Consider the following 21,745-nt stretch of genomic DNA (forward strand, 5'->3'; position numbering starts at 1 on the left):
GGAGGGTCCTTCCTGCCTCTTCCAGCTTCTGGGGCTCCAGGCGTCCCTGGACTTGTGGCCGCCTCCCTCCCGTCTCTGCCTCAGCCTTCACATGGCTTCTCTTCTGTGTCTGTCTCCTCTTGTCTCTTACAAGGACACCTGCCCTTGGATTTAGGACCACCCTGCTCCAGGATGAGCTCATCTCAGATCCTTCCCTTACTCCCATCTGCAAAGACCCTATTCCCATATAAAGCCCCACCCGAAGGTTCTTCCTTATCAGTACCTGATAACCTCTCTCTCAGTAAGGTATTGATTGGGTACCATGGGTCAGAGAAAACGGGCCACCGCTGAAAGGTGGTGTGTGAGCCTCACCAAATGCCCCAGGAGAGTCAGCTTCTAGAACTGTGTCGCTTGAGATTGTCACTGGAGGTCTAAGATGAGAAGGTGAGAACTGCGCACACACACACACACACACACACACACACACACACGATGGAGAGGCAGAGACCATCCAAATGGGACCTCTCCAATTCACTGGCCTTTGTGAAAGTGTTCAAAACTCTCTCACCACAGCTCCTTCTCCCATAAAACAAAAGTGTCATTAACCCTTCAAGGCAAGCAGGGTGAAATATTTTAAGGAGCCAATGGGAACATGTGTGTGGAAATGCCTTGGGGATGAGGAAACCCTGTAAACTCTATGGTGGGGTCATTAACCATGATTATATATCATTTTCCTTGGGGGTGGCCCATCAGCCTACAAAACCTCACCCACCTGGAGCCATCTGAGGGTCTTCGGCGGGGGGGGTGGGACACAGGACTCTTCCAGTCTTTGGACTCTTATAAAATCATCATAATTACAGCGGCTAAACATGCCTTCTTGACCTCAATGAGTTTGGCCAATGCGGCCACGGGTTCACGGTGTTGACCACTGTGCTTTTTAAGGTAGGCATTGATTAGGCACCTTGGGCAGAAAAATGTTCTTTCCTTTTTTTAAAAAAATGTGTATTTATTTTTGAGAGAGCGTGAGCGGGGAGAGGGGCAAAGAGAGAGGGAGACAGAGGATCGGAAGCAGGCTCTGTGCTAACCGCAGTGACCCCTACACGGGGCTCAAACTCACAAATGGTGAGATCACGAGCTGAGCTGAAGCTGGACACTCAACCGACTGAGCCCCCGAGGTGCCCTGAAAAATGTCAGTCAGTGGGTTGATGACTTATTTGTTCTACTGACTCTGGAATGAAGGGTTTTTGTGGCCAGATCATCGTTTGTCGGGAGTCTGCCATGACAAGTGTCCAGGAATGACTGGGTCACGCATGGTGTTTCTCACATTCTCTATGGTCAAACGCGACTTGTTTGCAATTAGGTATAAAGAATCGAGGGGGTGACCGCGTTCACGGGTGGACTCGTCTGCCCATGAGAGAGATATCGCTGTTGCAGCCATGATGTGGCCATTCCGTAAGTGGTAAGTATGCGACCTCGCAAACTGTCACTGTCCTTTGTATCCAGACGGAAGGGTTCGATGTCCCAGTGTTGTTCACCCTGGCTGATGTTAGCTCTGCTTCGTCTGCTTGACATGTGATGAGGGTCATGAGGGGTGTGCCGGGGGCTATGGGTTGATGGCATCCTACAGGGTGGCTTTTCTGAGGAATGCCTACCTTAAGGATGACAGCACGGAGCTGGGGGTTGTAGAAGGGCCAAAGTCACAGATTGTTGTAGGGATTTTAAGGACGTCCATGGAGGAGTGAGGGGTGGGGGGTGGGCAGAGAGAGGAAGCCATGAGAGAGTAGCAGAGCACCATTTGCTGAGGCTTGTCAATCATGGCGCAATGGGAGGCCGTTGGAATTCTCTAGGGAGCATAGCAACCAGCTTTGTATATTGATAGGGTCGCTGTGCTTGGCTGCATTTTGGTGCAGCCCAAGTGGCAAAACCGGGAAGGGCCAGGCAGGCCATTCAGGAGAGTCTTCGGATATCTGAGTGAGAGACACCATGATTGGTGTGCCATGATTGCTCTGAAAATGGATGGAGGCCAGTGGATTTAAGATATTCTTTTTTGAGGTGGAACTAACAGAAGGTAAAATGGGTCAGATGGAAACTCCGGGGTTGGGGAACCAGCTTCTTGCACCGGAGAATGGTCCTCATCTCAGCTTGTGGGGATTTTGGTCAAAGGCTGTTTGTGCTTTTTTGCCCATAGGGTACCATTCAGCAGTGACAAATGGGTGATTCTACAGCCTAACACTCAGTAGGATATAGAAGTAGGTTACATTTCCCCTTTCAGGTGTCAAAAGGATTCCCGGTGCTATTTTAAATATATATTTTAATATTTTAAAAAGGACAGGTCAACGTTGAGAAAAAAAAGCAAAAGTCTTGACTAGCTGGTGGCTAGCCTCTGATTTTCCATTTTGAGTTTTTATTTAAATCAATCAAACTATTAGGCCTTGCACTCATGGTTAATCACTATTAAGTCTTTTTTTTTTTAAGTTTTGTTTATTTATTTTGAGAGAGAGAGAGAGAGCATGAGTGAGTGTGGGGGAGAGGGGCAGAGAGAGAGAGAGAATCTGAAGCAGGCTCCATACTGTCAGCACTGAGCACAACGTGGGGCTCAATCCTGTGACCCTGGGATCGTGACCTGAGCCGAAATCAAGAGTGGGACTCCCAACAGACCGAGCCACCCCCGTGCCCCTGCACTGTTGGTCTTCTTTGAGGGTTTCCTATCACAAAACCCTGTGTAACATGATAAGAATTTAAATATCACCAGACATATAAAACTAATTTGAACGTGAGAGTATGTTAACACAAAACATGAGTCTTAGGATGCTTGGGTGGCTCTGTAGTTGAGCGTCCGACTTTGGCCCAGGTCACGATCTCGCGGTTCGTGAGTTCGAGCCCCGCGTCGGGCTCTGTGCTGACGGCTCGGAGCCTGGAGCCTGCTTCGGATTCTGCATCTCCATCTCTCTCTGTCCCTCCCCCGCTCACACTCTGTCTCTCTCTCTGTCTCAAAAATAAATAAATGTTAAAAAAAACCCCACATGACTTTAAAACACAAAAGTTGTGGCCTCTGAGCAAGCCCACTCAGGTCCTTGATGTAGTTGGAATGGGTGAGGAGTCACGGTGTTTCATATTTTCAGTTGCCCGATGGGCAGACGTGGTTGACAGTCCTCTGTTTGTCACGTCCCCAAACGCCTCCAGGACCTGCTGGCTGTCCGTTCACCTCTGGTGCCTGTTTGGGGGCCTGAGCTCAGCGTTGATGACGAGGAATTCGAGGCCCAATATTGTGCTCCTGATGGCGGATGACCTTGGGGTGGGAGATGTCTGTTGCTACGGCAATAACACAGTGAGGTAAGGAGGCCGCCCGTCCCCAGATGGTGACGCCCTGGTCCCTCGACTGCTAGTTGCCCATCTGCTTTCTGTCTCTCAGGATTGGTTTCTTCTGGAAATTTCACATCCGTGGAGTCCTATCACCCATGACTGTCCCTACCACATATGACCGCGGTATAACGGATACCGCATCCCGTCCCAGGGCCACCATAACAGACAGCACATCCCGTGTGGCCGTCAACAGCACGCGTTGATATTATTTGTCCTTGCAACGTGGGTCATGGACCAGTCCTGTATTTTAAGCATGGTTTTGGTCTTCTTAAGGGCAATTTGGGGCCACACGAGCACTGTTCTCTAGTCACCTCCTCCAGTCGTGGTTACGACGGCAGATACTGTCCGGGATTCTTGTGACTGTCAACCAGGCGGTGACTCTCTCCACACAAAGTACTGGGAGGTACACACAGACCGTCCCCAACACCGACGCTGAGGCTCTTTGGGTGTATCTGAGACCCTCCCCGATCACACCGCTGTGCGGTTGTGTCAGTAGTACGTCATCAAGACTGGGGACGTGCTTTCGTCATGGGAGAGCCTATAGTCTACTGTTCTCCCGAAAGATTTTGGAGACCTTAAAACATCAGACGACCAAAGCGGGCAATAAGGGACCATCCAAAATGTCACAATTCGGTTATTTTTTTTAAGTCACCTTTTCCTAGAAGAATTACAGTAAAATTTAATGTGATCCAAGTTACCCCTTCATTTTGGGAATATAATATAACCAAAAGGGCTAAGTTTTGCATGGACAGGCCAATGCACCCGGGGAGGTAATAGTTGAATTGTACATGCACTCGTGCCTGGAGACATATTCTTGTAAACTCTGTTTTCGTGTCCCTTCTGGGCATCGATGCGTCTCAGCAGGTGGATGGATAGAAGGTTAAAGAGCATGTGTTTTATAAGGTTTGGTGGGAACAGAGTCAGTGGGACTCACACCAGAGTGGATGGCTTCGAATGTCCCGTGCTTTGCTGAGAATGCGAAGCACAGGTGCTGAATCATCCGTCTGTCTGTCTGCCCGCAGCACACCGAATATCGACCGCCTGGCGAGTGAGGGCGTGCGGCTCACCCAGCACCTGGCGGCTGCGTCCGTGTGCACCCCGAGTAGGACTGCCTTCCTGACCGGCCGGTACCCCGTCAGATCAGGTGCAGGAACTCAACAGTCTTGTCTTTCTCTCGTGCTTCCTTCTTATTTATTGTTCGTTCCTCCTCGTAAGGATTCTCAAGATCGGTCATTTATGGGATTAAGAATCTCCGTGCAAATGGCGGTCATGTTTTTATACCTGCAGAGTTTACACAGCCAAGGGTCTTGACAAGTGCCTCCCAGGCTGCCCCACTGTGCGCATCCAGTGGCCGGGTTTGGCGAGCAGTGTCCCAGCTCCTTGTTCAAGTTTTGGACTCAGCAAGAACATAGCCCACCTTTTATGATGGAGAAGTTCCCAATGTTTCTTACCCCTAACTTTCAGCAAAATAGTTTAGGGAAGGTGCCGGGCTGAAAATAAAGCCAAGACCGAGATTTTGAACAAAGGGATGTAGTGTCCGCCCGTCTTCATAAGAGTAATGGTGGGGACCTTCATGAGATGTTTTCACCACTCAGATGGGCAGAAATCAAGGCTCTCGTTTTTTTTTAAAGCCTTTTTTTAAAAAGTTTATTTATTGATTTTGAAAGAGAGAGAGAGCAGGAGGGTCAGAGAGAGACGTCACCAGAGTCACATGCACAGTTACATTTGAACCTCGAACAATCAGTGAATAAATTTTCAGCACAGATACGCCCCGTGCAATGTTCGGGGCACGTGTCTGTACTGAACAGTCCTGCACGGTTAATACTTAGCTAAGTAGACGCAAAGAAAGCACGTACACTTGGGGAAAGAACAGCGTTGGGGAGACGCTTGAAGGAAAGGACTACGAGCCCTGGGGTTTCTCGTGTCACCACGCGGCCTGTGTACGTCAGCTGCTCTCTGCTTGTGTGAGTTTAGGGATGGCGTCTCCCTTCAACCTGAACCGCGTCCTTACCTGGCTTGGAGGCTCGGGCGGTCTGCCCACCAACGAAACCACGTTCGCCAAGCTGCTACAACATCGGGGCTATCGCACGGGACTCATAGGTACGGGCTGTGGACACGTGGGGCTCAGCCCTCCTGGGGGACGTCCGCTGGGTGCACGCCAGCTGCCTTCTGGGTGGCAGGAGACACGCGGGGAAGGAGTCGGATGCACGATTACTCAGGACCTTTCCTGAGTCCAGAGCAGGGTATTGGGGGAGTCAGCGGCAGGAACGACAGCTTGTAGATTCCTATCCCTAAGAAGGGATATTCTGTGTGTGTGTTGGGGGCGGGGGGGGGGGGAGATGCTAGTTTTATGACATCATTAGTAGCCAGGAAGTGAGTGCACTCTTATTTATTTTTTTATTTGAAAGGTTATTTATTTATTTGGAGAGAGAGAGAGAGTTGGCGGTGGGGGGGGGGGGGGGAGGAACACACAAAGAGAGAGAGATTCCCAAGCAGGTTCCACGCTATCCGCACAGGGTGCAACACAGGGCTCGAACTCACGAACTGTGAGATCATGACCTGAGCCAAAGGCAGGAGTCCGATGCTTAGCCCTCTGGGCCACCCAGGCGCCCGAGTGAGTGCATTTTTAAATATGTCCTGTTCAACCAAAAGCATGAATGTTGACCAAGTTACTACATTTGACCTTTGAACGATGAGGCTCTTACGGGCACCAACCCCCCTCACAGCTGATAATCCACATACAGCTTCTAACTACCCCCCCGCCAACCCCCCGCACCAAACTTAACTACTAATAGGTTGCTATTGACCGGAAGCCTTACCGATAATACAAACAATTGATGAACACATATTTGTAAGTTATATATAGTATATATTGTGTTCTTACAACAGAGTAAGCTAAAGAGAAGATATTTGCAAGTTGTAGATAATGTATATTGTACTCTTACAACAAAGTGTATATTGTACTCTTACAACAAAGTATATACTGTACTCTTACAACAAAGTGTATATTGTACTCTTACAACAAAGTATATACTGTACTCTTACAACAAAGTATATACTGTACTCTTACAACAAAGTAAGGTAAAGGCAAGAAATTGGGGCTAGGAAATGTGTTTATACGGGTTGTTTGATATCTTACGCCCTTTTGGGGAGACCCATGACACTATGACAGCATCCCATCTAGTTTTTTTTTCCATGGAATTTCTATCCAGTGCATTTTTCCCCCACCAAGAGATGAGCCAACAAGATGCCGCCTGCTCCCTGTACCCAGTCTCTTCAGGCTTCTTCGAGGATCTCGGCTGCCCTCGCTTGAAGCAGTCAAATAAAAAAAAAGAATGACCCTGGTTCCCCCGTATGTGACCTGTAGCGCAACCATCCCTCAATGAACCCCAATGGGCACCGTGTGGACGGAGATCTTGTACGCCATCTTTCAGGAATATTCTAGGGCACGGCCAAACCTGAGTTCCCATTCAGCTCTGTCCTTTTTAATTAACATGACCTGAGGCCTGTTAATACGAGGGTGAATGTCTCCCTGGCAGTAAGGGGTCTGGAGTGGGTTAAGTATAATCACGTGCGTAAATGAATGAGCATATGTGAGCCATGTAGTAGGTGCTCATTAAAAGGAACGGGGACCATCACCTGAGTCCTTTTCCTCGTGGCTCCCTTATGATCCTTACTCAGGGCTCTTGGACCAGATCTTTGTGTAGAATTCTGGTTCCCTTTCGGGGGCATGGAACAAAGGAGTCAGATAACAGCATCTGGGGGCAAACCTACAGCGAGCAGCTCGGAGGAGGGCAGAAAACACCCAGCACATGCGATCTGGCTTTCCGGCTCCTTCCAGACCCCTGGGAAGGGTCTGATGGAGAAGGTGGCTGTGCTCTGCCCACTAATTATTGCCTCTGCCCCCAGCAGGGACTCCCGTCCCTGCAGCACGGGGACGGTTTTCTGTGGCCCTGTTTTCGTGCGCAAGGGGCGGGTGGTAGGGACCGCTGCGGAGTTGGTGAGAAATACGGGAACCCATGCGTTCTGCAGACGGACGGATGTTCCTGGCGCCCCGGTGACGCGGTGTGTCCCCTGCAGGCAAATGGCACCAGGGCCTGAGCTGCGCCTCTCGGAACGACCACTGTTACCACCCGCTCAACCACGGCTTCGACTACTTCTACGGGCTGCCCTTTGGGTTGCTCAGCGACTGCCAGGCGTCCAGGACCCCCGAGCTGCACCGCTGGCTGCGTATAAAGCTGTGGATGTCCACGGCGGTCCTCGGCCTCGTGCCCGTCCTGCTGCTCGTCCCCAAATACGCCCGCTGGTTCCCCGTGCCCTGGAAGGTCCTCCTGGCCCTGGGCCTGCTGGCCTTCCTCTTCTTCCTGGCCTGGTACTCCAGCTACGGGTTCACGAGACGGTGGAACTGTATCCTGATGAGAAATCATGACATCGTCCAGCAGCCCTTGCGCGAAGAGCGGGTAACCTCCCTCCTGCTCAAGGAGGCCCTCGCCTTTATCGACAGGTACGCGGCCCCTGCCGGCCGGACTTCCTGCTTGGGGCTCTGGTTTGCACGGCAGAGACGTTGGCTTTGTCTTGGGGACGCGGGCCCGTGCGTGTGCGCACGTGTGTCTGTGACGTTTGCAACGGACCAGACTCCTTAGAATAAGATTGAGGGGCGCCCGGGCGGCTCAGTCGTGGGAGTCCCCCCGCCTTTGGCTCAGGTCATGATCTCACAGTCGATGGGTTTGTGCCCCACATCTGGTTCTGTACTGAGAGCACAGAGCCTGCTTGGGATTCTCTCTCTCTCTCTCTCTCTCTCTCTCTCTCTCTCTGCTCCTCCCCTGCTCTCTCTCTCTCTCTCTCTGAAACTAAACTTTAAAAATTAAAAAAATAATAATAATAAAATTGAGAGTTAAATTTCCTGCCAAGTTCAAACACCGAAATGGCCAAGAGCTATATTTCGCTCGCTCTTGTTCATGCAAAACTGCTTCGATACGGATTGGTGTCTAAATGGACTCGAGCTTTCGGATGGTTTCTGAGTTTGCTTCTTCTCAGAAACAGCCTGGAAATGCCTCCCTGTCCGTGAAAGATGGGGCCGTGATTCAATTTCTAGATACGTCGTCTCAGGTTTTATATGTTCAGTACAAGCTCCCTTCTAGATGGGGAATGGGGGTCTAGATGGGAGACGAGATTAACCCCTGACAACGGAGCCTCCTTCACTCCTATGCCTGCATGACCCCCACGTTCGTTCTTTGCCGTAACACAGCGGTCAGAACGTAGTCACTCAGCCCAGCTTTCACTCAGCCCCAGGGCTGTCCTGGGGAGAACGCACCCCGTGTCTATGCACTTCACCCTGTATAATGCCCGCTTGTAAGAGTATGTGAAGGGGCAATTTGAAATGGCTACATGTGACGTTAAAATGCAGAACACAATAAACAACATGGACTGGCATCCTCTCTTGCGACCTGTGATTCTGTGCCAGCAGCCTCATGGCTCAAAGTTAATGCCAAAGCTCCAGCCATCACGCCTATGTTCCAGACAGCAACTGGGGAGAAAGAGGAGGAGGACGAGGAGGGAGTGAAGAACTGTCAGAATACTCACTCGCACAACCTCTATCCACTGTTGCAAGACCTTTCCACCTGGGCAGCGTCATAGCCAAGTGAAGCAAACGCCTTTGTCTGTGCCGATAACTCAGTTAATGTTCCACCCGTTAGGTATAAACGCGGCCCCTTCCTCCTCTTCGTGTCCTTTCTGCACGTGCACACCCCACTGATCACCAAAGAGAAGTTTGTGGGGCACAGTAAATACGGGCTCTATGGAGACAACGTCGAAGAAATGGACTGGATGGTGGGTGAGTATTGACGAAGACGGGGTTTCTGGGAACGGACGGGCCCTTGCATGTCTTGGGGCCGCCGAGAAGTGTTTGCTCCCGTGAACCGAATTCAAATCTGGCCGTAGGTGCAGCAGAATCAGTGAGTATTCCCCCAAGAAAGCGGTCACGATGACGAATATGGGGTTTTCTGTCTGGAAAACAGAGACGAAATTAGTAAAGTTACTAAAGGATACTGTCCTTCCCCGTTATTTATAACCTGTTATTCTTATTAGTTATAAACTAATTCTTACTGGTTCGTTTTACGAGAAGTGCTTAGAAATGTAGGAGGGAATTCTAAACCCAAGCCATTCCATTCAAAGCTATGCGATCAATACACAGAATAAGACAAATGGAATGAATGACAAGGAGGGTATTTTGATTTTTTTTTGCATTTATTTGTGTATTTATTTTATTTTTGAGACACAGAGAGAGACAGGGTGTGAGCAGGGGAAGGGCGGAGAGAGAGAGGGAGACCCAGAATCGGAAGCAGGCTCCAGGCTCTGAGCTGTCAGCACAGAGCCTGACACGGGGCCCGAACTCATGAACCTTGAGATCATGATCTGAGCCAAAGTGGGATGCTTAACCACCTGAGCCACGCTGGCGCCCCTAGGGTATTGTACTTTTGAAACACAGTACAATTTTCTCCCCCTCTCCTTGAAGCTTGAAATCTATTCTGTGCAGACTGCCTACCCTGATATTCACAGAGTTTGAAATGTGTTTTAAAATATATTCAAAGTTCCTTAAATACAAAAATGTTAGTCTTACATATAGAAGATGTATATATTCATTTAATATCTATTAACATTTAATATTAATTTCTATTTAATATTTATTCCATATCTATTTTTATTTAATACCTATTTCATATCTATTTAACTTAATATTGATTTAACTTAGTATTCATTAATTTAGTATCTATTCAATTTATATTTCATATCTATTAATTTTATACTTAATGTATTTAATATCTATTTCATATCTATTAATATTAAATTATATATTTAATATCTATTAAATATATAATATATATCTATTAATATATAATATATCCATTAATATTTATTTAATATCTATTAATATCTGTTACTCTTTAATAGCTGTTAAGATTAATATCTATTTAATATCTATCGATTTAATATCTATTAATATTTATTAATATTAATTTCTATCGATATTTATTAATATTAATATCTATTAATTTATTAATATCTATTAATATCTATTTATTTAGTACCTATGAATATTAAATCAACTATGCAATTAACTTAAGTGTTCAATATCTAATATCTATTTAATAGTCATTATTTATGAATATCTATTTATTTAATATCTATTTAATATCTATCAATATTAATACATTTGATGTATTTAATATCTATGAATCAACAGTATATCATTATGTTAATAAAATCTATCCATGCAAGTCAAATATTAATGTGCATATATGTATGGATACATGATTTATATATGTCTCTGTGCATAATACAATATATATATATTTTAAATTTCCTGGCAGATGTACACAAACACTGAAACTTATTGAAAGTTGCTACAAGTAAAGCCAAGCTGTAGGCTGATAACTTAGTGTCATTGCAACATTGTGATTTATTTCCTTGAAGTGTTTTATCCTTCAGGATAATCTCCTTTTGCAAACAAGGCACTTCTATCTTAAGTCCAAGACCAGTTTTACCCGAAGGGGCAGAGTTTGCCACTAACAGATAATTAAGTTTCTTCTGCCGTCTATGTTAACTCCGCGTTACAGGTTCCTTGTAAACGTTATTAATTGCATTTAGTTCCGGGGCTCATCCGATGTATGTGGGAGAAATGCCGAGTAAGCATTTCCCTGCAGGACACCTGCCAAATACATTGCTGTATTTTTCCCTTCAGGGATTAAAACAGATTTTTTTTTTAATGTTTATTTTTGAGAGAGACAGAGGGAGTGTGAGCGGGGGAGGGGCCGAGAGAGAGGGAGACACAGAATGGGAAGCAGGCTCCAGGCTCTGAGCTGTCAGACCCCTATGTGGGGCTCAAACCCACGCACGGTGAGATCATGACCTGAGCCGAAGTTGGATGCTTCACCGAGGGAGCCACCCAAGCACCCCTCCCTTCAAAGCTTTTGAAAAGCGCACCAAAAACAGAGGCAGGTCGAAAACCAGAGAGGCGTCTTGTGTGTGTGTGTGTGTGTGTGTGTGTGTGTCTAGTTGGCAATATGATGATACAACTTAAGATCATTTCGTAAGTTATTAACTTTCTCAAGAAGCCATAACAATGTTACAGAGTGACATAGAGAGTGAATGTCCGAAAATGTCCAGGGTTCGGGAACATTTTAGACTCTGTGTTCAAGCAAACTTGACCTTAAAAAAATATTTCAGACAGTGTATTTTTGCAGTCTTTCCTCATATCTTGTCTTATATTTATGATTATGCTGTTGCCATTTGCACATACATATGGACACAGACATCTCTACGTTTTACACCTTGCATACACATGGATACAGTTCCGAAAAATAGCAGGATTCGCATCGGTGTCATTTACTTTGTATGCTAAACACGAGAGCCAGCTGCAGGGCTTTCAGGGGCGCCTGGGTGGCTCAGTCGGTTAAGCGCCCGACTTCGGCTCAGGTCAGATCTCACGGTCCGTGAGTTCAAGCCCCGCGTCGGGCTCTGTGCTGACAGCTCAGAGCCTGGAGCCTGTTTCAGATTCTGTGTCTCCCTCTCTGTGACCCTCCCCCGTTCATGCTCTGTCTCTCTCTGTCTCAAAAATAAATAAACGTTAAAAAAAAATTAAAAACAATAAACAAAATCAGGGCTTTCAAATATATTGATTTCTAGCTACAAGGTTTCTATAAAAAAAAAGGCCAATGTGGCTTCAGAAACAAACCGCTTTTCAACAACGAAACAGAAAGTTTAACGAGTTTATGCTTCAAGGAGTTTTCTTTGCAGTTAGCCACGTTGTCTTTACATGTTTGAGTAGAACAGGAGTGTGGCCGGGGAAGGGGCTCCTGCTGGACGGCAGGACCGCGGTGTGACCTACAGAAGCCCAGGGCTGATGTCCAGCTGGGATCACAAATTAAGTCAACATCGTGTGGAGTGTGGCTTTCCATCTGTTTGTTTCAAACACTCGTTTGTCTTCTTAAGAGAGTGTCCACACTCAACACACAATGTTTGCTGAGTCTGGGAAGATGTTAATTATTGTTGGAGGCTTAGGACCTGCGGGTCGGGTGCCACCTTCAGAGAGCGGTGGGGACAGTACATCCCGGTGGGGGGTGGGGGGACAGTGCTGCTCTCTGGCACAAGGGTACGACTTTGCTTATTTATTCCTGCAAATGTCAGTGTTTCATCTGTTATCTCTTTTGTATTAGTGATTGTAAGGCTCTTCTAACTGCCAGACTTCATATTTACTGCCTATTAAAACTTTTGTCTTGGCTGTTTGATCCTTGAGCGATGATAGTATTCATATGTTCTCATACACTCTATGTGTATACGTAATGTATTTATAGAATATAATGTGTGTGCATATCATTACATAATTTCTAAAATAAATATATTTTCCTGTATATTATATATTACATATATTTCTTAAGGTATTATATAGCATACTTCTTATATTACATGTTTTATTTGATATATCATATATTATACTTAATATATGTTATATAAAATCATTTATTATGTACTAAATGATATATTAAATGTATATAAAATTGCACAGTACAGAAAACATTATCCATCAATATTACATAAGTAACTAATATATAATACTATCATATAATATATAGTTATAAAACATTATACAATATTTTAATATATATGTTATTTACATTATATATTATATACATTGTATATGTTACTAATATACTATATCATTATATAAAATATTATATGCTTAATATAACATTTTAATATATTTTAAATCATAACTTTTATAGTTATACATATTTCCTCATATTTACATATATATTATATACCATTGTATGAAGTTTATAATATAAAAAGCATATAGGATTATAATAGACAAATTGTATTTTCATATATTTACATACAGATAATATGTTTATCGTATAGTATATATTGTGGATTACAATTTATTATAATTTAAAATATTATGATATTTGAAGCATCTTTTATATTTATTAAATATATTTATTATTATATTATAAGTTATTATATAATATATATTATAATATATATAATACATATAATAATAAGTTATTATTATATAATAACTTATTCCTATTATAAATTTACTATTTATTATATATTTATATGGAATATATATTTATATACATATATAACATATTACATATAATGCCAAGTATATGTAATAAGTAATTATAAATATATAAAGCCCAATTTTGTGTTATATGCTACTTAGCATATATATTCTATGCTATATAGCATATATTTATGTATCCACTCTTAGTATCCTTACATATACTACCCATGTACTAGAGTATATAACAGTGATTTATTATATATTATTACAACCTATACAATAAAATAACCCTTAGTTACACTGTTATGCTAACAAGTGCCTGATAATAAGCACCTCATGGAGATGACTGTGGTCACACTGAAAGTTGAGAGCTTCCTGTCCGCACCTGCACCAGGTAGGATCCTGGAGGCCCTGGACCGGGAGCGCCTGTCCAATCACACGCTGGTGTACTTCACGTCGGACAACGGGGGTCGCCTGGAGGTGCAGGAAGGCGGGGCCCAGCTGGGCGGCTCCAACGGCGTCTACAAAGGTGATGTGCGGAGAATCCGCATGTTTTAGTTTAATGCCCGAGTAGCGTCTACTTAGCTTTGCACGCACGCGTGTTCATTTGCGAACTCGGTTTGGAGATCTTTGTGTGAGTTATACTCTCATGTGAAACTAGATGGGAAAAGATGCAAGTTTGGGGGCTATTTCTGGGAATTTAAGACAGAAGTGCCTGAAGTAAGGAAAGCCTCTTGAGTGGAAATGCACAGGGCCTCTGTGACCATCGAAAGCTGGTCTCTCAGGCTTGCGGTCTAGGCATTTGGAGCTTGATGACTGTGGGATGGGGCGTCCTGGACCCTGTAGGGCATTCAATAGTGTCTCTAGTTCCCACCCAGCACATGCCAGGGACCCTTAACACTCATCTCCCCAGCAAACTAGTGACAACCAAACGCGTCTCCACACATTACCCAGTGTCCCCCAGGGCCAAAGTCCTCTCTAGCTGAGAATGACTTACTCTAGAATAATACTCACTTGAGTACCTAAATTCAGGTCTTAATGAGATAAAATTGATCATGTTATCAGTAGGCTTCAAACACTGTGAAACAAAGAGGAAAGGAATTAATGATCTAGCACGGGGGCCTTCCTCCTCATTGAGGGAGTTCTTTTGCCTGTCTTTGATGTGTGCCATGCTGGGTTATTCAGTAGCTCTCCTGAGCCTGCCCTTACAGATCTGCAAAGCGGGGCCAACAAAAAGAAGAGTCTTGGTGTTTGCTACTCCTCTCCTACCACTCCGAACCCCAATCAAAACAAAGTGAAAGCGTGTCCAAGTTGTCATCATTACAAAAATCATAGCTTTAGGATTTCCTTGTACTTTATGAAACAATTTAGGATAGATAGGTAGATGATTGATAGATAGATACATGGAGAGATACATGGATGGATGGATGGATGGATGGATAGATAGATAGATAGATGTTGGATGGATGGATGGATGGATGGATAGATGGATGGATGAATGGATGGATAGACAGACAGACATTTATGATGGATGGATAGATGGATGGATGGATGGATGGATGGATGAATGTATGGTTGGATGCATGGATAGATAGATAGATAGATAGATAGATAGATAGATAGATAGATGTTGGATGGATGGATGGATGGATGGTTGGATGCATGGATAGATAGATAGATAGATAGATAGATGTTGGATGGATGGATGGATGGATGGATGGTTGGACGCATGGATAGATAGATAGATAGATGTTGGATTGATGGATGGATGGATGGATGGATACATAGATGTTGGATCGATGGATGGATGGATAGATGGATGGATGGATAGATGGATGGATGAATGGATGGATAGACAGACAGACAGATATGATGGATGGATGGATGGATGGATGGATGGATGGATGGATGGATGAATGGATGGTTGGATGGATTGATGGTTGGATAGATAGATAGATAGATAGATAGATAGATAGATGGTTGGTTGGATGGATGGTTGTATGCATGGATATATAGATGTTGGATCGATGGATGGATGGATAGATGGATGGATGGATAGATGGATGGATGAATGGATGGATAGACAGACAGACAGATATGATGGATGGATGGATGGATGGATGGATGGATGGATGGATGATTGGATGCATGGGTAGATAGATAGATAGATAGATAGATAGATAGATGTTGGATGGATGGATGGATGGTTGGATGGATTGATGGTTGGATGCATGGATAGATAGATAGATAGATAGATAGACAAGATATATGGGTAGATGATACATTGACAGATCAATAGATTGATCAGTCGGTTGATTGATAGATATTAGATAGAAGATAGATAGGACAGATACATTATACATTGTAACTGACAACAAGTGACCTCCTAAAAGTATCCACCTTTTCTGGCAGGTCATGTTAACTTGCTGTAGGCATACTGTTAATTAGCATAGACTAAATTGGTGACAATCCTAGGGAAAAAGTTATGTAGTAAAAGTAAGTCACTCTATATGTGCCATCAAGTGAGATGTCACTATTAAATTACATTCACATTGCTTGTGTGTGTGTGTGTGGGGGGGGGGGTTGTGTGTGCACAAGACCATCACTCTGAAAAGTACCTTCTGATACCTCTGAAAGAGACATGGCTGAATTGTTGTCGAGCAGTTTTACCTTCGGAACCAGTGTCCGGCTCACCAGGAGGGGCTGAGTCCATTTGGCACACAAATTTGGGTGTCTTGGGCAGACAATTAATTTTGTTGTAGCTGCCTTACACAGTTGCCGGCCATTAAATACGACCATGTATGTGTCAAGGTGGGTTTATGTTTGCTTTTTTTGTTCATTGTTTATCCATATATAAAACAAACATAAATTCAGTTCAGAGAGCTGGTTAAGTTTTCCATAAAGAATGGTGCTGTAGACTGGGGGTGGGGGTGGGGGCTTTGAACACCGACAAGACCAGTATCTTGGACCCTAAATGTTTTCCCATTTAATGTTTTCCCCACTTCTACATAGAGAGACACTGTCTTGTGTTTTCTTTGTAATTTGTACCATCAGAGTAACATACATGGAAAAGGTGTTCCATGAATGTTTCATGTTTGTTCTACTTTGGAAGAATTTCCTTTCACCCAGCCCAGAGAACCTCATTTTTTTTTCTCTTAAAGCTTACAGAATGTTCTCTTTTCTCATAGTATTGAAACTCCATGGCAATCATTGTCATCACAAAATAATAGCACTGTATTAGGACAGCACTTGCTTCACAAGTGGAGTTTCAACTGCTTGGAAACAAGAACTTGGCAAGTGACAGAAAACATTCCATCTAGACGTAATTTCCAACTGAGTGGAGAAATATGATTGACTTGAATTCACCCTTGGCTTTCATCTTTGGTTTTAGGTGGCAAAGGAATGGGCGGATGGGAGGGGGGCATTCGTGTCCCAGGAATATTCCGGTGGCCGACGGTCCTGGAGGCTGGGAAAGTGATTGACGAACCAACAAGCCTAATGGACATTTATCCGACACTGTCTTATGTAGGTGGAGGGATATTGCCCCAGGACAGGTATGGAAACGGTATTTGCGCCTAACCTTGGCAGATATATTTGACAGGCACTTGGATGTGTTAGAAAATGTTCTATGTGTATGTGTGGTATATCACTTAATTTTCAATATTCCGTTAAGATGGGCAGACATCTTTCTCCCCTTAGTGGGTGGTGGGTGGATGGATGTTTCCCGATTAGGACACGTTCTACTTTGTCTCTCCTACACGTATGCAGACACAGGCTTGGCTGTCCTCATGGGTGGGGTGGACTCTCATTCACTTTTATATCCACCACATCGTCCAGACCATTAAGCAGATATTTATTAGGTGAATGACTGAATACAAGTGCATTTGTGTCAACGTATGAATGAGGCTGTACTTATCTATGGGCTTTAAGATGAAGAGACGTGGTCCATGCTCTAGTGGTTTAATTCCGTGTGTGGGGACTGGTATCTGCTCATCTGAGGGGGGGATGCTCTTGAATCAAATGGGTGTCAGGAGCTCAATTTTCTGATCCATGACGCTCATTCCTACTGTCTTCCAAGTATCAGAATAGTATCTCCAGCCACTCACCTCTCCCACTGTCTTGGAAACTGTGTGACATTTCCTCCTTTTTCTTTTGTGGTTGTTGTTGTTACTGGTATATAATGGGTGAAGATGTGTAGTGAAGCTTAAAGTCCTTTCTTCTTCTTCTTCTTCTTCTTCTTCTTCTTCTTCTTCTTCTTCTCCATCTCCTTCTTCTCCTCCTCCACCTTCTCCTTCTTCTTCTTCGTCTTTCTCTTCATCTTTGTCCTCCCCCTCCTCCTTCCCTTCCTCTCCTTCTCCTTCTTCTCCTTGTCCTCCCCCTTCCCCTTCCCCTTCTCTTCCTCTTGTCTTAAGATGTGTGATGAAACCGTGCCCCTCTCACCGCATTCTGCATTTCTCCTTCTCTCCAAAGAGTGATTGATGGCCGGAATCTAATGCCCTTGCTGGAAGGCAGGGTATCCCACTCGGACCATGAGTTTCTCTTCCACTACTGTGGGGTCTACCTGCACACAGCCAGGTGGCATCAGAAGGACTGTAAGTATGGAGATGGCAGGAGTGTGGGGACACAGTAAGAACACAGCCCCGTTTCCTTTCCCTCTTGGGGGAAGTTGTACCATGTACAAACAGCACCCAGCTGTTTGAGGTTCTTTTTCCTTGGGGAAGTTAATTATAAGCGGCCATTGTACTGCGGTAGGATTTTACAGGTGTATGTAAACTCATGTGCACGAATATGCCAGAGACAGAGAGAGAATATGAATGCTCACAACTAAGGACAGTGAAGTAATTAGCAACAAGGAGTAAGCTCTGCAGTGTAAGCCACACGACTGTCCTGTCCCCCTCCAATGAACTGTCTCTGCCTTACATTCATGCTAGATGATTCATGAAAACAAATGTAAATTAACAAAAGATACTCATTTCCTTACATCTGTAGGAAAAGCTCTATCAAAGGCAGTTGGATAAAGTTCCAGAATCCTTACGTGATGGGAATTAACTTGATCTGCAGAAAAGATAAAAATTTTCTCCCACGAGACCTATCACTTGTGGTGTGATCCATTCTTCATGTCAGTGTGGACTAATCGCACACATAAAACAAGAACAAACTGACAAAAACCTCTTTCTTCTAGCTTCTCTATACTTAGGGACATGTTCAATGGTGAGTAACGAAAGAAAAACAGCCCCTCCCCGCCAACAGCAAAACTTCCTAAACTTAATGATGGAGGGTTAAACAAATAGAATTTTACTTATATTTTCATAATCAAGATTTCAGAAGTTGGAAGCACAGAGGTGGTACAATGTTCAACACCATCTGGGGGAAGGGTAAAGTCAGGTGATTGATTAGGAAAGCATATCTTTTCTGTAAAACCTCACTCACAGACTTCTATGAAAGTTTCATTGACCGGACGCTGAGAAATGCTTATGATGTTTTCTGTCTAAAATCGATCTCTGGAAATAGAACTGCCAACCACTGATACAGGAAGAAAGAAAGGAAAGAATGAAAGATAAAAGAAAGAAAGACAGACAGATGGAGAAGGAATAGAACAAGGAATGATTGACCTTGCCAGATGACCTTTGTCAATTTCAGAACAGTTGGTTGAGAGTCCAGCTCTTGATTTTGGCACAGGTCATGATCTCTGGGTTGTGGGATCGAGCCCCACATCAGGCTCTGCACTGAGCATGGAGCCTGTTTGAGATTTCCTCTCTCCCTCTACCCCTCCCCCCACTCATGTTCTCGCTCTTTCTCAAATAAAAAGAGGAGAAAGAAAAGAAAAGAAAAGAAAAGGAAAGAAAAGAGAAAAGAAAAGAAAAGAGAAAAGAAAAGAAAAGAAAAGAAAAGAGAAAAGAAAAGAGAAGAGAAGAGAAAAGAAAAGATAAGAAAAGAGAAAAAAAAAAAGAAAAGAAAAGAAAAGAAAAGAAAAGAAAAGAAAAGAAAAGAAAAGAGAGGTACCTGGGTTGTTCAGTCAATTAAGCATCCAACTTCTGCTCAGGTCATGATCTCGTGGTCCATGAGTTCAAGCCCCGCATCAGGCTCTGTGCTGATAGCTCAGATACTGGATCCTGCTTCAGATTCTGTGTCTCCCTCTCTCTCTGCTCCTCCCCTGCTCACGCTCTGTCTCTCTCACTCTCAAAACTGAATAAATGTTAAACAAATTTTTTAAATAAAAAAAGACAAGAATAAAAGAAAAGAAAAGAAAAGACAAGACAAGAGGAAAGGAAAGACAAGACAAGACAAGACAAGACAAGACCAGACAAGACAAGACCAGACCAGACAAGACAAGACAAGACAAGACAAGACAAGACAAGACAAGAAAAAAGAAAAGGAAACTTTCCATTTTGCCTATGGCAAGTCAGAGCAAAGTAGTGATCAGACTCACAACTTCTGGAATTATAGCAGCCATCCAGGTAATAACTATTATTTCCACATGCCCTTGTGATAAGGTAAAAAGTTTTCAAACTTGCAGCAAAGTTATGTGTTGTTCTCACAGTTGAGGAAACGCTACAATTGCTAAGTAACTCTGTGCACAGGATGATTGATTGTTGGCGAAAGCATTTGAGAAATAGGTTTCCATGGAACGAGTCCTAAAATGATAACAACTATGGCACTTTCAACAGAACTCTGTATTCCAGGTGCAACGGTGTGGAAGGTCCATTACGTGACTCCCAAATTCTCCCCGGACGGAGCTGATGCCTGCTATGGAAGTGGAATATGTTCATGTTCTGGAGATGTCACCTACCATGATCCTCCACTGCTCTTTGACATCTCAAGAGACCCTTCTGAGGCCCGGCCTCTTAGCCCTGACAATGAAGCCTTATTTGGCTCAGTGGTCAAGAAAATCGAGGCGGCCATAAAAGAGCATCGCCGGACTCTCACACCTGTCCCACAGCAGTTCTCTGTGTTCAACACCATTTGGAAACCGTGGCTGCAGCCCTGCTGTGGGACTTTCCCTTTTTGTGGGTGTGACAAAGAAGATGACATCCTCTCTACGGCTTGGTGAGCAGCAAGGGGCCACTTGTTACCAACCACCAACACACTGTTACAGACTTCATGGAAGCAGCTCTCAGCTGATTCCTCCCTTCCTTGTGGGATGAATAATTATGCCCTCCGCCATTTTTTTTAACCCTCAGACTTCAGTTCTTTCTTCAAGTCACATCCGGGAGCTCGACGCAGCGAAAATGGATCTGGACACCAGCGCCCCCGGAGTAGAGAACTTGTGTCATATCTTTATATAATTGTGTCATTGTTCAAGCAAAAAGGTAGAGCTAGGAAACCTTCTGCAGATTCTTATGGATCCGTGGCGCTTAGGAGATGGTGAGAAATGGTAGGACGGATGGCATCCTTTTTACGTAGTTGTGGTAGAAACTTCTACTTGGGGATCTTAAGTCCAGATGACTTATTTTTGCAATCAGTCATTTTGTTTCAGCCTGAAGCAGATGGTGTTCATGATAGTGGAAGTGGTCCCACACTACTTTTCAATTCTTGACTTCCGGTCTTTTCTTCTTCTCTTCCCGCTTACAAAATAAATGCCCGCCTACAGGTGTTGGTTCTGATTCCTGGCAACTTTTGATTACAGAGGATGTGTTGTGTCTTGGTGTGTTCCTGTGTGAATTGGGGGGAAACCGGTATCTATCGCATGGAGTGGCTGTGAACATCGCATGCATTAATTCACCCGAAATCACCTTCTGTACAGTGAGCACTAAATCGGTGTTATTGTTATGAATGTTGTAATTGTTGTCAATTGCAATTCATCATGTTCCCTAAAGTACAGAATAGGAAGAGTAGAGAAGAGGCCATATGTAAAATGGAAAAAAAAATGGATGGAAAAGTTTTTAATTGATGAAAGGTATTCAGGCATCACATGCAGAGAACAATTCTAAACAGGATAAACAAAAATAAATTCACACCTTGAAGAATCATGAGAAAACTGCAGATTACAAAGGACCAAGAAAAGATCTGTAAATCAATCAGATTTCCTATAAAATACAAAGTATTCAAACAAAACTAGATTTGCTAATGGCCCCAAGGGAAGCTATAAGAGAACAGAATAATCTCCTCAAACTATTATTTGAAAATGATGCTGAAAGTTTTAAAACACCAACAGCCAATATTTTGGATTTTTTTATCCCTTTATTTAACTCGGTTTTCCTGTATTTTGAAGCTCTCTGGTACTAGAAGCCTTTAAAAACAATTGTTTTCCTGATTAATCAAATCTTTGATCAATAGGCAAATTACCTCCTCACATCTGGTAATGCTCTGTATCTTGAAGTCCAGTTAAGCTGA

General features: G+C 43.9%; 1 protein-coding gene across 1 annotated transcript; it reads left to right on the top strand.

Annotated features, from left to right (window-relative positions):
- The first annotated feature begins 3,205 nt into the window (after window positions 1-3,205).
- On the top strand, window positions 3,206-20,567 carry ARSH (arylsulfatase family member H). The gene is made up of 9 exons (XM_007091014.3): window positions 3,206-3,312; window positions 4,365-4,486; window positions 5,317-5,442; window positions 7,423-7,846; window positions 9,039-9,175; window positions 13,806-13,940; window positions 16,803-16,965; window positions 17,882-18,003; window positions 20,095-20,567. The coding sequence occupies exons 1-9, from the start codon at window positions 3,221-3,223 to the stop codon at window positions 20,460-20,462; spliced, it is 1,689 nt and encodes a 562-aa protein (XP_007091076.1). The 5' UTR covers window positions 3,206-3,220; the 3' UTR covers window positions 20,463-20,567.
- The last annotated feature ends 1,178 nt before the right edge of the window (window positions 20,568-21,745 follow it).

This window comes from Panthera tigris, chromosome X, assembly GCF_018350195.1.
Source record: "Panthera tigris isolate Pti1 chromosome X, P.tigris_Pti1_mat1.1, whole genome shotgun sequence".
Taxonomy (NCBI): domain Eukaryota; kingdom Metazoa; phylum Chordata; class Mammalia; order Carnivora; family Felidae; genus Panthera; species Panthera tigris.